Below are 16,780 nucleotides of genomic sequence, written 5' to 3' on the forward strand. Positions count from 1 at the left end.
AAAAAAAAAGAAAGAAAGAAAGAAAAAAGGAGGCTGGTGCAGTGGCTCATGCCTGTAATTCCAGCACTTTGGGAGGCTGAGGCAGGCAGATCCCTTGAGGTCGGGAGTTCACCAGCCTGGCCAACGTGGCAAAACCCCATCTCTACTAAAATACAAAAATTAGCCAGGTGTGGTGCTGCATGCCTGTAAGAGGCTGAGGCAGGAGAATTGCTTGAACCCAGGAGACAGAGGTTGCAGTGAGCCAAGATCCATGCCATTGCCTGGGCAACAAGAAAGGAACAAGTAAAATTAGTACAAATCATGATTTTTTTAGCACTAAATTTCCAAAATGTTAACATTTCAATATTCAGCTATTATAAAAACTGAGATAGTCTACATTTATAGTGCTGTTTTCAAAATTTCACTTATTTTATATATTTTACATATTACATATTTTACAGATCTCAATTTTGATGCTAAATTTGCTATGAAAATATTTGATCCGTATTAAGTATATACAGATTATTAACTAAATACAGATGTAGATGTTTAAACATAAATTAACTAAATTCATAAAACATACATTTGAGAAAGTAGACTCATATGTCTAGGCCAGTCCTAGTTGACTCGCTTGTCAGTGTTTTAATTAACATTAAATACAGAATTCATTTCCTCACCAGTTTCAAGTTCTCAGTAGCCACCCCCATGCCTACTGCCCAGCATGTCAGATATCACAGACATAGGTATGTCAGGCTTTTAGCTTTGAATTGAGCTTTGCTCTTTGAGCTAAGTCATCTTTACCTCCTAGTTGTAGCCATTTAAAACCTTGTAAGCATGTGTTAAGAATCCTGGGTGCAAGGGGTTTTGAATGAGCTCCTGTTGTGAGTTGCCCATCAAGGGGCCATATACATTCAGTGTGGACCCCCTGTCATGCCCCAATTGCAGCTGGTACCCAGGCATAGCATGGGCTTGTCCTGGGCCCACATTCTCTCTGGACCCTCCTACCAAGCCACGGCTGCAGTCTAATTACCTTTCACAGAGAACAAGACTCGAAGACGCACAGCTGACGACTCAGCCACCTCTGACTACTGCCCCGCACCCAAACGCCTCAAGACAAATTGCTATAACAATGGCAAAGACCGAGGGGATGAAGATCAGAGCCGAGGTGATTGTTGGGGACCCGCTACCTGGGATCATGGGGCAGATGGGAGGAGGACGCTGCAGACCAGGAATTGATCTGTAACTGGCTCCCTGACCTCATCCCATGCCTTCTTATTCTTTTCTCAATAGAACAAATGGCTTCAGATGTTGCCAACAACAAGAGCAGCCTGGAAGGTAACGCTCTCTCCCTCCCAGTCGTCCCCTTCACACCCTGGCTAGGGCTCTAGGCCTGCCTCGTCCTGGCTCATCCGCCCTGTCAGGGTTTAACCCAGAGCTCTGTTCCTTGACCTCAGGCCAAGGCCTATTTCTACTCCCTGCATCTTAGTTGCTAGTTTATGGAATGAATTGCCCAATTGTGCCCCTTAAGAGAAAGGGACAGGAAGGGTGTGGTGAGGATGAAGGGAAGCCAGGCCATTTTGGCCGGGAGAACCATAACCTAAAACCAAGGTTAGTGGTATCATGAACTTCCCAAAGAATGGCAACTAACTAGCTTTTAGTCACTTGCCTACTGTCAGGTTAAATAGTCTGCTTGTCCTGGCTGGGGATTGCCACTGGATTGGATACTCTGGCCAGAATATACCTCATGGAATACAGAATGTGTGAGGATGAAGTCTCCCTTGCTTCCTTAACCCCCAGTTACTCCGTGTTGAATAGGAAAACACCACATCCCTGACCCAGAGAACCCAGGGAAGAGCTTCAGTTTAGAAATCCTATTCCCCAAGACTCACTCACACATCTGGCTAGGTAGGGATGCTTGGTCATGGGTTTCATAAAGGTCCTATCTACCCAGCCAGGGATGCAACTCCATGCTGATCTGGTGATATGAAGGGAAGGCAGGGTTGTCTATTGGTTAAAGGACCTGGATTCTGAGATTACAGCCATTTGCTGTTTATAGGGTGTGGGCATGGGCAAGTCCTATCATGAGACAACAAGCCAATTGGAGTCACCACAAAATCCTTAGTGTCCCAGTATTTAAAGCTTCTCAAGGATTATCACACCAGGGGGGTCCCTCTGCTCAGCGTTCTGCCTGACATCATCCTCCTGGGGCAGCCCCTTTCCCATCTTGATGTTCCCCATCTGTGAAGGAGGGATGCCACCTGGAAGCATTGTTGAAAGGCAGAAGCTGTGAGGCATGGCCTGAGGCATGAAGAGTCCTTGGCAAGCAGCTGGCCTGGAGGAAAATCTTAGGAACTGAGAGACCCAGGCTTCAGCAACTGGGGTCAGGGCCTCAATTGCCACAAGTCACAACCCTGTTTTTCTTACAGATGGCTGTTTGTCTTGTGGCAGGAAAAACCCTGTGTCCTTCCACCCTCTCTTTGAGGGGGGCCTCTGTCAGACATGCCGGGTAAGTCCTCTACTGCTGCTCTGGACCTTCCTGCCCTCGCCTCCTCCAACTCCCCTGTCCTTCCCAGCAGCACCTGTGTGGAGCCTCAGTGAAGCCCACTCATCCTAGCTGCCTTGCACTCTGCCTCTGGGGCAGGACGGGGGAGAGCTATCGTAGAGGCCAGAGGCACACAGGTCACAGCCAGTCGTCCTTTTAAAGGACACCAAGCCACCAGCAGTGTGTTCTGCGGCTGTATCATAGGGCCTCCACCACTCCACCAGCAAGCCGGCAGGGGCTGGCCTTCTCTGGTCTCCGATTTCACTGGTGTTTCTCTCTGGCTGCCAGGATCGCTTCCTTGAGCTGTTTTACATGTATGACGACGATGGCTATCAGTCTTACTGCACCGTGTGCTGTGAGGGCCGAGAGCTGCTGCTTTGCAGCAACACGAGCTGCTGCCGGTGAGCACTGGGCCCTGTGGGCAGGATGTGGGTGGGCCCCCAAGGCTCCTAGGTTCCTGCAGTCTACAGACAGCTGCCTGTTGAATGGAATCCTAGGCATGGGAATAGGGAGCTAATTTGCCCTGGAAGCAGCATACAGGGTTTATGTTTTGTGGTGGCTGTGGTTGTAGCATAATTGGAGTAGAGCCCGTGTGTAGGAAAGGGCTCTTTTTTTTGAGACAGGGTCTCGCTCTGTTGCCCAGGGTGTACAGTGATGTGATCATAGTTCACTGCAGCCTCCAATTCCTGTGCTCAAACAATCCTCCCATCTCAGCCTCCTGAGCAGCTTGATTATAGGCACATGCCACCATACCTAGCTAGTTCTTTTTTTTTTTTTTTTTTTTTTTTTTGTGGTGGAGTCTTGCCCTGTCACCCAGGCTGGAGTGCAGTGGCACAATCTTGGCTCACTGCAACCTCTGCCTCCAGGGTACAAGCAATTCTCATGCCTCAGCCTCCCAAGTAGTTGGAATTTTAAGTGTACAGCACCACGCCCAGGTAATTTTTGTATTTTTAGTAGAAACAGGGTTTCACCATGTTGACCAGGCTTGTCTTGAACTCCTGACTTCAGGTAATCCACCTGCCTCAGCCTCTCAAATCCCAGCACTCCCAAGGTTCTGGGATTACAGGCGTGATCCACCATGCCTGGCCTATTTTTTTGTAATAAATAAAACGTGTAATAAATGCTGCCTAGGCTGATCTCAAATCCCTGGGCTCAAGCCATTCTCCTACCTCAGCCCCCCAAAGCCCCAGGGTTATAGGTGTGAGCCACTGCACCCAGCTAGAAGTGCTCTTAATAGGCCAAGAGCATGAGGGAAGGGGATGAGAAGGGCATCAGGGAAGGCTAACTCCCTGGTTTGCCAGTTGGCCTATAATCCAAAGTGTCCATGGAATGAAGTAGGTTGTTGGGAGAGCATTTCTGATTAAGGGGGTTGGGGTATCCAAGGAAGATGTCAGTGAAGCCCGTACTACGCAGGGCCCTGCAGGCTATGCTGTTAAGCAGCCAATCCTAGGTAAACTTTCAGGAGGGGGTGGGCATTTCCCTGTGGAAGTGGTAAGGGGGTGGCACAGGAGACCAACTTGATGACAGAGGCATCCCTTCTCCCTGCCACTGGGTCCAGGTGCTTCTGTGTGGAGTGCCTGGAGGTGCTGGTGGGCACAGGCACAGCGGCCGAGGCCAAGCTTCAGGAGCCCTGGAGCTGCTACATGTGTCTCCCGCAGCGCTGTCATGGCGTCCTGCGGCGCCGGAAGGACTGGAACGTGCGCCTGCAGGCCTTCTTCACCAGTGACACGGGGCTTGAATACGTAAGCCACAGGCTCCCGCCTCTACCACCACAGATCCCAGGGGCACAGAGTGTTGGAACGCTCTGGAATTCTCAGAGAACGAGTAATAGAAGTAAAGACATATTGTACAAGTGGAACCTCTCGGAGCCTCAACGGCTGACAGACTTGGCAAATTGACAGCTCCTCTGCACGGTTTTCACCCGTGCCAGAGTTCACTCCCTCCTTGCCGGCTTCTCAGTATATGGATTTTCAGGGACCCGATGAAGAAATGGTTGTAGCCTTCTGAGTTAGCAGAGCTGAGAGGGAAGGAAATAGTAGAAATGAATTTTCTAGTTCTTAGAGGCAGGCCCTAGGCCTTTCCTATCTGGGGTGATACCTTTTCATGTGTGCGTCTGTGATTACATATCTGGCTCATGTCCAAGGATAAATTGACCATGCCTTGCCAAATGCAGGCTCCCGTGCTACACACTGTCTCCCCAATCCCCATCAAGGCTTCAGTGGGCTTTTTGCAGTGCCTACGGCAAGGTTTGAAGCCCTCTGAACAGAGTCAGCCTGCCCCTCCCTCAGAGCTTGAGTCTTTCCCCTGTGCCTTCACCAGCATGACCTCCTTCCTTACCTGGCAGGAAGCCCCCAAGCTGTACCCTGCCATTCCTGCAGCCCGAAGGCGGCCCATTCGAGTCCTGTCATTGTTTGATGGCATCGCGACAGGTGAGTTGGGGTATACCTGGAGATGCTCTGCTGTCCTGTCACAAGGGGGTAGCCAGGGAGTCAGAAGGCATGGTTAGGGTGTCTGACATCCGTGGCAAGAAATATCCCTGGGGGTCACCAGCTCTGAAAAAATCCCTGTCTCCTTGTTTCTCTCCACCTTCTCAGCCACCTTGCAGTCTTGGTCATTGAATTTTATTTCATCTATTTATTTTTTTGAGATAGAGTCTCCTTTTGTCACCCAGGTTGGAGTGCAATGACATGATCTGTGCTCACTGCAGCCTCCACCTCCCAGGTTCAAGTAATTCTCTTGCCTCAGCCTCCCGAGGAGCTGGAATTACAGGTGTCCGCCACCACGCCAAGCTAATTTTTATATTTTTAGTAGAGATGGGGTTTCTTCATGTTGGTCAGGTTGGTCTCAAACTCCTGACCTCAAGTGATCTGCCCACCTTGGCATCCCAAACCGCTGGCATTAGAGGCGTGAGCCACCGTGCCCGGGCAGTCTTGGTCATTTTAAAAGGACGTACATCTTAGCTGTTACACTTTATTTTTTGTTATGTGCAGTTATCTTGAAATTGATTTTCATTCCACATGCATAAGTATAATTGGAGATAAATTAGGCAACAACTACTGCTATCTCTGGTTTTGGTTCCCTTCTTTTCCTGCTATACTGAGTTTACACAGCCAATATGTGTGGTGCGTTTACAGCCTTTGCTGGATTGAACGCATGTGGCGCAGTCATGAGAAATTGTTCGTTTTACCATAGCAGGGAGCGGAGGAAATGATGTGCTTAGTCATTTATGCTTCTGTGTCTCCCTGGCCCCCATAGGATACCTAGTCCTCAAAGAGTTGGGCATAAAGGTAGGAAAGTACGTCGCCTCTGAAGTGTGTGAGGAGTCCATCGCTGTTGGAACCGTGAAGCACGAGGGGAATATCAAATACGTGAACGACGTGAGGAACATCACAAAGAAAAATGTGAGGGCAGTCTGTATCTTGTGGGCCTTGTCTCTTTGTTTCCCCCAGTCCTCCACATCCTGAAACCCGCATGTAGGCCCCATCCCTGAGACCCTAGAAAAAATAATTGAAATCTTGTGGGACTCTTAAGCCTTAGGTTAGGGTCGGAAGTGGTGTTGGTGACCAAGCAAGATTCTATTTTTTTCTGGAGACAGTCTCACTCTGGAGTGCAGTGGCATGATCTCAGCTCACTGTAACCTCTGCCTCCTGGGTTTAAGCGATTCTCCTGCCTCAGCCTCCCAAAGTGCTGGGATTACAGGCACCTGCCACCATGCTGGGCTAATTTTTATATTTCTAGTAGAGATGGGGTTTCTCCATGTTGGCCAGGCTAGTCTCAAACTCCTGACTTCAGGTAATCCACACCTCCTTCAGCTTCCCTGGGATTACAGGTGTGAGCCACTTCTTCCAGCCCCAAGCAAGATTCTAGAAGTGGGACCAGCTCTCTTTCTCTCTGTCCACACCCTCATTCTGACTCTGTCTCTCTCAGATTGAAGAATGGGGCCCATTTGACTTGGTGATTGGCGGAAGCCCATGCAACGATCTCTCAAATGTGAATCCAGCCAGGAAAGGCCTGTATGGTGAGCATCCTTCTCTCTGGCAGTCCCTGGAGAGCCTATGTTACCTGACCCCTGACCACTGGCCCAGGTGGAGTGGCCTGAGAAGGAGCCCTTTGCTTCTGGCCAAGTTACTGGCAGCGTCAGGGGCCTGTTGGTGCTGCCTACGCTCCGTAGTAAATCCTCAGCCCACAAGGGAAATACCCTAGTAAATAGTGCCCTGCCGCTGCCTGTGTCCCTGCTGTCATTCAGGTGGACATAGACTGGTAGGCATCGGCCTTAACTGTCAGGAGGCCATTGGGAACCTGTTGGTCTCAGGGGATGCGGTGGGTTGGGCTGGAGGTTTCAAATGAACCCTGCACTGTCATCTTTTCTGAGCACAGAGGGTACAGGCCGGCTCTTCTTCGAATTTTACCACCTGCTGAATTACTCCCGCCCCAAGGAGGGTGATGACCGGCCGTTCTTCTGGATGTTTGAGAATGTTGTAGCCATGAAGGTTGGCGACAAGAGGGACATCTCGCGGTTCCTGGAGGTGAGGGAATCTGGGGACCTCACTGTCACACACAGCCTGGGCAGGGAAAGCGCTGCTGGCAGTGATGATTGGTGGGTGTTGCCAACGTTGGGAATGACTTTCCCATTCTTGGTCTGGCTAGATCCAATAGTGAGGGATTCAGTGGGCTCTCTTAGTACATGGAAAATATTTTTTTTGAGACGGGGTCTTGCTCTGTCACCCAGGCTGAAGTACAGTGGCATGATTACAGCTCACTGCAGCCTCAAACAGCTGGGCTCAGGCAATCCTCCTACCTCAGCCTCCCAAGTAGCTGGGACTACAGGGGCATACCACCATGCCCAGCAATTTTTGTATTTTTGGTAGAGACGGGGTCTTGGTATGTTGCACACCCTAGTCTTGAACTCTTGGACTCAAGCGATCCCCCCACCTCCCAACGTGTTGGAATTAGAGATACAGCTGTGAGCCACCATGCCCTGCAAGTACAAGGAAAATAATTGATCTCTAATCTCGGCCCAAGTCTTTGAAGTCAGAAATGATGAAACCATCATCTGCTGTTACGGACTCATGAGATTTGACTCAATTTTTTACTCATTTTTGATATGAAAACTGCTTTAGACCAGGCATGGTGGTGCATGTCTGCAGTCCTAGCATTTTGGAGGCTGAGGTTGGAGGATCACTTGAGCCCACTGTGTATCATATTTTGTAATAATCTGGCATGTCCCAGGGGATACCGTCTCAGAATCTACAGGTTTGACCTTATCTCTTTACCTACCATTAGCATAGTATGAGGGCGTTCACCATGTCCTCTAGCCAGCCTCCTGATGGCAGTTGGTCTTTTCTTTGTTTTGGAGGATCCGTGCCTCTTCCGCAGTCAGGGAATAGCCCTGTCACCTGCAAAGGTCTGGTTGACACTGGAACTCTAATAATGGGCTCCTAACAGCAACCTTCTTTGTCCCTGCAGTGTAATCCAGTGATGATTGATGCCATCAAAGTTTCTGCTGCTCACAGGGCCCGATACTTTTGGGGCAACCTACCTGGGATGAACAGGTAACAAAGGGCTCTTAGTGGGTCAGGTAACAGCCAAGTTAAATATGTGATAACAAGCTCTGACATTCAAGCCTTCCTAGAAAGATCTGGCTCTGCTGAGAAACAGTTAGGGTTTCAGACCACCTGTGGTCTTCCGGGTTGATCCCTGTTAAGATGTTCAGCAAGTACCTGGGAATCTCTTCAGGAGTTCCACTCTTACCTGTTGTAAGCTGCCGATGGACCCGACCTTCAAAGTCCCAGGTGGCTGGGCGCGGTGGCTCACGCCTGTAATCCCAGCACTTTGGGAGGCCGAGGCTGGAGGATCGCTTGAGCCCAGGAGTTCTAGACTAGCCGGGGCAACAAAGTGAGACCCTGTCTCTACAAAAAAATAAAGAAAAATACAAGTCTCATGTGCTGTAGCCAGACTGTGTACCTCCTTCCTGCCAGGGATCTCTCAAGACTTGAGCTTGTTGATGCTCCTGCCCTTCACTTCTCCTCCTCGTTGCTGTAGGGACAGCCGACTGGAAATGGAAGTAAATTGTTGTTAGCGGTACCTTTCCTCCTGCCCCGGAGATGAAGCGATCTTGGCCAGGCTCGTGGTGACCAACCAGGTGGCAGAGCTGCTATGACAAACAAAAGCCCGAAGACTATGTCCCTCACATTCTCATCACCGGGAGCATTTCATATTTTGTTATATACTAAAAACAGCAGTCTTCTTCAGACACGCTGAAAGCCACAAAGCAGCTTTGCTGAGGATTAATTATCTCCTCTATATGTGGTTTCAAGGAGAAGAACTTGCTAATTGAGATGTAAAATGTGATGGTAATGTGACATCTCAGACTTGCAAATAAGTTGAGCTTAAAACATTCTCCTGTAGAAGGAGGCGTGGAAACATAATAACCTTCCGCCACTTAGTGAAGTGTGGACAGAGGTGAGGGTCCTGGGGTAGCTTGGAAGATTTTTGTTGACCACTTTGCCTGTGTACTTGGTTAGGCAGCCAGTCTTAGGATACCATTTCTGTGTCCGGAATTAAATGGGTTAATGCCTTCAACATTTAAGCTCCCAGTAGGCCGACACTGTTATGCTGTTGCCATTTTCATGGTTAAACACATCGTGTCTATCTCAGCTTTCATGATAATGACATGCTAAAGGGGGAGGGAGAGAAGACAATGATTTGGGGTTTATTGCTGGTGGATGGGCATTGGAAGGGAAGGCTTCTCATTTTGGAGAGGGCCCTAAGTGAAGGGATGGACCCATGCAGTTATTAGAGTACTGCAGGTGGAAGGAAGAGGGTCTGGGATGATGGGAAACATCCCCAGACCAGCTCAGAGCACCCTAGGTGGGGTGGCTGGGAGAGAAGGGCCAAGTAACTTGGACCTTAATGTGGTACCACTGAAATCACTTTGACATGGGAAGTTCCAGATGAGATGAATTGTGTCTTAGGTTCATGGTAGTTTCTGGGTGGATTGTAGACAACAGCAGGATGTAGTCGGGAATGGGGAGAGAGTGAGGTGACCAGACTGCTCAAAGAAGGAGACATCACTGATGATGATGTTGTGCCCCAGGAGGTGCCATCCATAAAGAATACAGTGTGAGTGGTGGCCCCTGGAGTTTGCAGCACAGCAATCCTGTGACTTAGCAAGGAGGGGTCAGATTCAGCATATCTGGAGGGTAGGACATTTGCTGATGCATTGGATGTGTAGGCTGTGAGGTGGAAGGATTAGTGAGGCCTGACGCAGATCTGACGCTGTGACTAAGCTCTGCAGGCTGATACGATGGGTGGCACACCAAGCATCATTTAAGGGACAGACCCAAGTCATGTGGCTTGTTAGAGCTTAACCTTACAGTCAGCACAAGGTGGGGCTGTGCAGTGTCCTTTTCTTCTGGGCCCTCAGCTCCCTTGGGTCCATGGCAGAGGTAGGAGTGGGGATAGAGGTGGCATTTGAAGCCTGGCAGCTGAGGTCAAGGAAATCCATCAGTCTAGGGGAAATATGTGTTGTGATTTCCTCAGCTCCTCTTGTAAGCACGGTTCCCGTTCTCATGTCTGAGTTGTTTGGCCTTGACATTCCTAACACAGGTTACTGTGGCCGTCCCTGCATCCAGTCCTCTTGCCCCGGTTTCTGTTCTGGAGCTGCTCAGCTACTTTCAGTTCTAGCCCTCACCCTTCTTAGGCATCTGTTTGCCTCTCTCTGCATTTGCAAAATAGTTTTCAAGGGTGAAAGTTAAAGGGGTGCTTAGTTCTTTTTTTTTTTTTTTAACCTTAAGAGATAGGGTCTGTCTCCCAGGCCTCCAACTCCTAGGCTTAAGCGATCCTCCTGCTTTGAACTCCCAAATTGCTGGGATTAAGGGTAGGAACCACTGCAGCCGGTTGCCATTCACTTTTAAAGCCTCCTGAGGCTGTATCCCCAGCAGTGAGCCACCAAACCGTGGGTGTGATATGATAATTGTATCAGGTAGACCCACAAAAATCTATTCCAAGCTCCTCACTTTAAAGTAGACAGGAAGCCCAAAGGGGTAATGTGACTTGGAGCAGTGGAGCTGGGACCTGAGGTTTCTCCTGCCCCGCTCCCGTGCAGTGTTCCTGCTCAATGGGAACCTGACTTTGAAGTCCAGGCAGGGGAACATTACCTCCTGGATGCTGGGCTGTCCCCTCTGGGGTAGCCCATCCTTGGCTTTGGCACACAGGCTTGTGTTCATGTCAGGATCATTTTCATCATTTATTTGTAGCAAGTTCACCGCTAGGGCATATCTCTGCAACATATGCCCTCACTCCCACCTTGTGCCTAGCAGAGGACCCTCTACAGCTAGTAAAAAGTAATGGGTTTTGGCTGTTCCCAGGCCCGTGATAGCATCAAAGAATGATAAACTCGAGCTGCAGGACTGCTTGGAATACAATAGGATAGCCAAGGTAAGACGAGCTGTGGCCCTCTGGAAAAATGCACTTGGTGACCTCCAAGTGGGGACTTGGGAGATGACCTTGGTGTCTGATTGGTTCCTACACCTCCCCCCACGTGACTTCCTGGTGTTGGGCTTCTTTCTCCCACACAATTGTTCTGTCCCATCCTCAAATACAGAGACCAGGAGACATTCGTGATAAGTAATCCCTACGAGAAAAGGCAACTAGCCTTTCTAATTTTAGTACTGGATACATAAAGACACAGAGAATTTCAGCTGGCCCTCTCAGGGAGAAAGGAACAATTAATTCTTTTGCCAAAAAATTAATTTGCTGTCAAGTCATAGAATATGAAGACCTCCATAAACCTAAATCTCAATGTTTGCATCAAGCTAAGATCCATCTTCTAAACTCCAGTTGAGCATTCTCTGTATCTGGGTGGTTTTTACTTTTTACTTAATCTTGCTTGATCAGGAACTCTGGTGTCTTCTTGGCCCTCCCACGTGATCTCATTCATCGTCACTTTTTTGTTTATCTCATTTTCTCTGAGGCTGGTCCTTCCTGTTAACGTCTTGGCATTTGTGGGAAGCACAAAATGTTCTTGTCCCTCCAACTCTGCTTTCCGCTCCCAGCCCTGCCATTCCTCTCCCGCGCCTGCCCTCTCCCTTCCATCTTTCCCAGGTGCTTTTTTCTCCCAGCCCTGCCACTCTTCTGCTGCGCCTGCGCTCTCCCCTCCATCTTACCCAGGTACTTTTGAGCCTTGACCTCACCCAGGTCCCTTCATTCTGTGCTCACTCCATGATGTCGTTTTGTTCTCCAGTTAAAGAAAGTACAGACAATAACCACCAAGTCGAACTCGATCAAACAGGGGAAAAACCAACTTTTCCCTGTTGTCATGAATGGCAAAGAAGATGTTTTGTGGTGCACTGAGCTCGAAAGGTGAGCAAGGCTGCACTTGGAGAGGGAAACTGTGCAGATCAAAACACAAATGGGCAGACATGGGCAGGTGCTTACCTTCATTCTTGATGGCCTCACTGCCCTTTGGTGTTACTGGGGCGAGGAGTAATAATACCTTTTCATAGTTCGCCCTTATTTCCTGACAAAAATGGCGGAGGGGGTGTGGTGGTGGTGAGGAATCTGAGACATGAGGTCATTAGACCGCACCATCTGTCTGTTGGCTGCACTGCCCTGACATCTGCCTGTCCCAACACGCTGGGACACTACGATGTATAAGAAGCCAGTGAAAGAAAACCCCACAGACATGCCATTCTTGAAGACTTCAGTTTTCTCATTCTTTTTTTTTTTTTTTTTGAGATGGAGTCTCGCTCTGTCGCCCGGGCTGGAGTGCAGTGGCCGATTCTCAGCTCACTGCAAGCTCCGCTTCCCGGGTTTACAGCATTCTCCTGCCTCAGCCTCCGAGTAGCTGGGACTACAGGCGCCTGCCCACCTCGCCCGGCTAGTTTTTTTTGTGTTTTCTTATGTAGAGACGGATTTCACCGTGTTAGCCAGGGATGGCGTTCTCGCATCTCCTGACCTCGTGCATCCGCCCGGTCTCGGCCTCCCAAGTGCTGGGATTACAGGCTTGAGCCACCGCCGGGGCCCGGGGGCCCAGTTTGCCTCATTCTCATAAGATTCCTTCTTAGCCCACAGTTATCCTCTCCTTCCTTTCTTTGGGCCTACAGTTTGTCTGTTTTGATGCCAAATAACCATCTCTTGAATTTCAGTTCTGTTTTCCTTTCACTTTCACCTCCTCTATTTGTTCATTTTTTGCCGCTCCTATTTTAAAAAATCATTACTTCGCTATAAGGTGATGGAATTAAGGCCTTTGACATTCCTCTTTACATGTGTTCTGTATTCGAAGCTTGCATAGAGTGTTTTCATTCCGACTATTTGCACTTCTACAACCCCGTTTACTTTCTTCTTTGACTTACCAACAGCTTTCTGAAGCTATAAAAGTAAACTTTTCCTGATTAGTATTTATGCTGTAGATTTTCTGTTTTATGGACCCAAACCTAAAATGCGTTGGTGTAGACGCTACAAGCCAAGCAAGACACAGGCCTGAAGGTGAGGTATCAATCTTTGGCATGTTTCCTGAATAGCCACGCAGCCATTGGCCTGTTGGGATGACTCTTAGTTATGCTGGGCATTGTATACCGCAGTAATACTGAGGTTCAGCCCTCTGTGCCCTCTTCCAGGCCCTGGGTAGAATTCCTATAGAGGAAGCTTTTGGGTATATTTGATACCATCTGCCCTGAAGTCGCTCTAGCCTCAGTCCTTCATCAGCAGCTGGGGTTTGAAGAGCGGAAGAAAACTGTGGTTGCTGAGCCTGCTTAAATTGCCTGAGCCTGGGTGGATGACTGAAAATCTTAGCGCTGTTTTGAGTTGACCTTGTTCCTTATTAAAGGAAATTGCTTAACTTCTCCCATTCATAATGTTTTGAAGATGCGAGACATTGCCTGGCCTGGGCTAATTTTGGTATGCATGCCATTAGTTCAGGAAGCGCTCCTCTGAGCACCAAGCTCTATGCTAAGAGTATGCTCTGCTAGCGCCTGCACAAAACGGGGGACTCTTGATTTGTGAGCAATTTGTGAGCAAGTGTTCTGAATTAAGGGGCTCTGAATTTAGGTCCTGGAACCTTACTGATGGGACTGCGGGATGGGTGAGGGCAGAAGCCCCCAGTGCGGACCTGGATGGCGGCGCGCCCTCTCGTTGAAGGCTGTCAACATCCTGGAGGCACTTCTGAACTCGCTGTCTTTTCCACTCCGGTTACCCCAGGATCTTTGGCCTTTCCTGTGCCACTACACAGAGCTGGTCCAACATGCGGGCCGCGGGGTGTCCCGCCAGAAGGCTGCCCTGGGAAGGCTCTGGGAGCGTGCCTGCTCATCCGACACCTCTTCGCCCCCTCTGAAGTGCACTACTTTGCCCATGTGATATAGCTTCCAGGCCAGGGCCCCAAGCCCACTGGGTGTGTGCAGAAGCCAGGACCCAGGAGTGTGATTCCTGAAGCATCAGGCCCTGCCTCTTCCTCAGCTGTGTGGGGCATACGTGTACTCATTCCCCTCCTGCTTCAGTGGCGGGCAGAGCCACCTGACTCTCTTTGCCAGGGGGACCGAGGTGCCGCCTCCTTGTGCACAATTCAGACCTGGCTGCTTGGAGCAGCCTAACACGGTGCTCATTTTTTCTTCTCCTAAAACTTTAAAACTTGAAGTAGGTAGCAACGTGGCTTTTTTTTTTTTTTTCCTTCCTGGGTCTACCACTCAGAGAAACAATGGCTATGATACCAAAACCACAGTGCCGACAGCTCTCCAATACTCAGGTTAATGCTGAAAAATCATCCAAGACAGTTATTGCAAGAATTTAATTTTTGAAAACTGGCTGCTGCTCTGTGTTTACAGACGTGTGCAGTTGTAGGCATGTAGCTATGGGACATTTTTAAGGGCCCAGGATCGTTTTTTCCCAGGGCAAGCAGAAGAGAAAATGTTGTATATGTCTTTTACCCGGCACATTCCCCTTGCCTAAATACGAGGGCTGGAGTCTGCACGGGACCTATTAGAGTATTTTCCACAACGATGATGATTTCAGCAGGGATGACATCATCATCACATTCAGGGCTATTTTTTCCCCCCACAAACCCAAGGGTAGGGGCCACTCTTAGCTCAATCCCTCCCAGTGACTGCAATAGAACCCTCTGGGGAGCTCAGGAAGGGGTGTGCTGAGTTCTATAACATAAGTTGCCATATATTTTGTAGACAAGTATGGCTCCTCCGTGTCTCCCTCTTCCTTAGGAGAGGAGTGTGAAGGTAGGAGCTCAGATAAGACACCCCCTCAAACCCATTCCCTCTCCAAGAGACCTATCCCCCACAGGCACAGGTCCCCAGATGAGAAGTCTGCTACCCTCATTTCTCATCTTTTTACTAAACTCAGAAGCAGTGACAGCAGTCAGGGACAGACGTACATTTCTCACACCTTCTTCCCCTCATCTTAAGAGATGACAGAGAAAACTGCAGTCAAAGCTCGGTGCTCCCTCTGGAGATTTTTAAATCCTTTTTTATTCCATGATAAGTCATTTTTAGGGAGAATGGGAGTTCAGACAAGCTGCATTTCAGAAATGCTGTCGTAATGGTTTTTACTCTTCTTACTGGTGCTATTTTGTAGAATAAGGAACAACGTTGACAAGTTTTGTGGGGCTTTTTATACACTTTTTTTAAAATCTCAAACTTCTATTTTTATGTTTAATGTTTTCATTAAAACTTTTTTTGTAACTGGAGCCACGACGTAACAAATATGGGGAAAAAACTGTGCCTTGTTTCAACAGTTTTTGCTAATTTTTAGGCGGAAAGATGACGGATGCCTAGAGTTTACCTTATGTTTAATTAAAATCAGTATTTGTCTATAACTGTCTGATGTCCCTCTTCTTCTGCAGGTCAGATGGATGGGACATGGGGGAGGGCCTGGCTAACATGTAAGGGTGAGAGTTTGGAAGTAGGTGATTCATTCATTCATTCATTTATTAAAACGCAATGTGACCCCAGGCTGACTGGAGCTTCCTTACAGTGTAGTGCACTGGTTCTGCAGCATTGGCTCACACCTGTAATCCTAGCCAGGGTGGGTAGATCTTTTGAGCCCAGGAGTTCAAGACCAGCCTTGGCAACATGGCAAAACCCCATCTGTACAAAAAAAACCTCCAAGAATACAGGCCAGGCGCGGTGGCTCACGCCTGTAATCTCAGCACTTTGGGAGGCCTAGGCAGGCGGATCACAAGATCAGGAGATCGAGACCATTCTGGCTAATCCTGGAAACCCTGTCTCTACTAAAAATAGAAAAAATTAGCCAGGCGTGGTGGCAGGCACCTGTAGTCCCAGCTACGCTCTGAACCCAGGAGGCGGAGCTTGCAGTGAGCTGAGGTAGTGCCACTGCACTCCAGCCTGGGCAACAGTGCAAGACTCCGTCTCCAAAAAAAAAAAAAAAAAGAATCCAACACATCTGCATCCCCTGGAGGGCTTGTCAGGGCTGTGATTGCTGGCCCAACCTCCAGAGTTTCTGACTCTATGAGCGGACCGTAGGAATTTTCAGTCACACAGTGGCACAATTACTGCTTATTGCAGCCTGGACTTCCCAGGCTCAAGTGATCCTCCTCTGTCAGCCTCCAAGTAGCTGGGACCACAGGCGAGCACCACCACATCCAGCCTGACCCTAGGAATTTGATGCTGCTATCAAGGGACCACACAGGACTAGTGAATGGGTATCTAAGTCACGGTTCCCAAATGTGGTTTGAGTGTCTGAATTCATTTAAAAGCTCCATGTGTGAGATACCTGTTTCCAGACATGTGCAGTTATAGGCATGTAGCTACAGGACATTTTTAAGGGCCCAGGATCATTTTTTCCCAGGGCAAGTGGAAGAGAAAATGTTGTATATGTCTTTTACCCGGCACATTCCCCTTGCCTAAATACAAGGGCTGGAGTCTGCCCCAGATCTTGGGGAACTGATAAGGTGATTATCACCTCTAGCAAAAGATCCTAATGATTCTCACAGTTCATATGCTTCTGTGGGATTCTATACCTTATTCCACAGCTCCCAAGTTGCCGTGCTGCAGGTCAGCCACCTTCTGTGAGGGGGCTAACTGGGAGTGGCCCTGTGGTCCCAGTCTGGCCCGTGTCCTCTGCCCTTTGGGTGGAGTGATTCTCAGCGTGCCCCCAACTAAAATCCTGCCCTTCAATGAGCACTCACGATGTCGATTGCCCTTCTAAGCCTAATATTGTGACTCCAGTAATCCCATTTTACTGGGATTTACTTCCCTAGGCAGGAGTCCCAGGCCCAGAGCTCATCGGGCCACA

At 49.0% G+C, this 16,780-nt stretch overlaps 1 protein-coding gene across 3 annotated transcripts in view; it reads left to right on the top strand.

Annotated features, from left to right (window-relative positions):
* The window catches only part of DNMT3B (DNA methyltransferase 3 beta), a 52,887-nt gene extending 40,598 nt beyond the window's left edge, over positions 1–12,289 (top strand). For 2 of the 3 annotated variants that reach the window (XM_017884127.1, XM_017884128.1), the window contains 11 exons: positions 1,019–1,144; positions 1,270–1,314; positions 2,406–2,485; positions 2,810–2,922; positions 4,080–4,263; positions 4,866–4,950; positions 5,777–5,922; positions 6,449–6,539; positions 6,899–7,047; positions 7,988–8,073; positions 10,891–12,289. In XM_017884127.1, the coding sequence (XP_017739616.1) occupies positions 1,019–1,144; positions 1,270–1,314; positions 2,406–2,485; positions 2,810–2,922; positions 4,080–4,263; positions 4,866–4,950; positions 5,777–5,922; positions 6,449–6,539; positions 6,899–7,047; positions 7,988–8,073; positions 10,891–11,146 (1,361 nt within the window). In that variant the 3' untranslated portion in view covers positions 11,147–12,289. The remainder of the gene's footprint in view (positions 1–1,018; positions 1,145–1,269; positions 1,315–2,405; positions 2,486–2,809; positions 2,923–4,079; positions 4,264–4,865; positions 4,951–5,776; positions 5,923–6,448; positions 6,540–6,898; positions 7,048–7,987; positions 8,074–10,890) is intronic. The other variant, XM_017884129.1, reaches the window with a different exon arrangement.
* The last annotated feature ends 4,491 nt before the right edge of the window (positions 12,290–16,780 follow it).

Source organism: Rhinopithecus bieti, unplaced genomic scaffold (assembly GCF_001698545.2).
Source record: "Rhinopithecus bieti isolate Rb0 unplaced genomic scaffold, ASM169854v2 scaffold_14455, whole genome shotgun sequence".
Taxonomy (NCBI): Eukaryota; Metazoa; Chordata; class Mammalia; order Primates; family Cercopithecidae; genus Rhinopithecus; species Rhinopithecus bieti.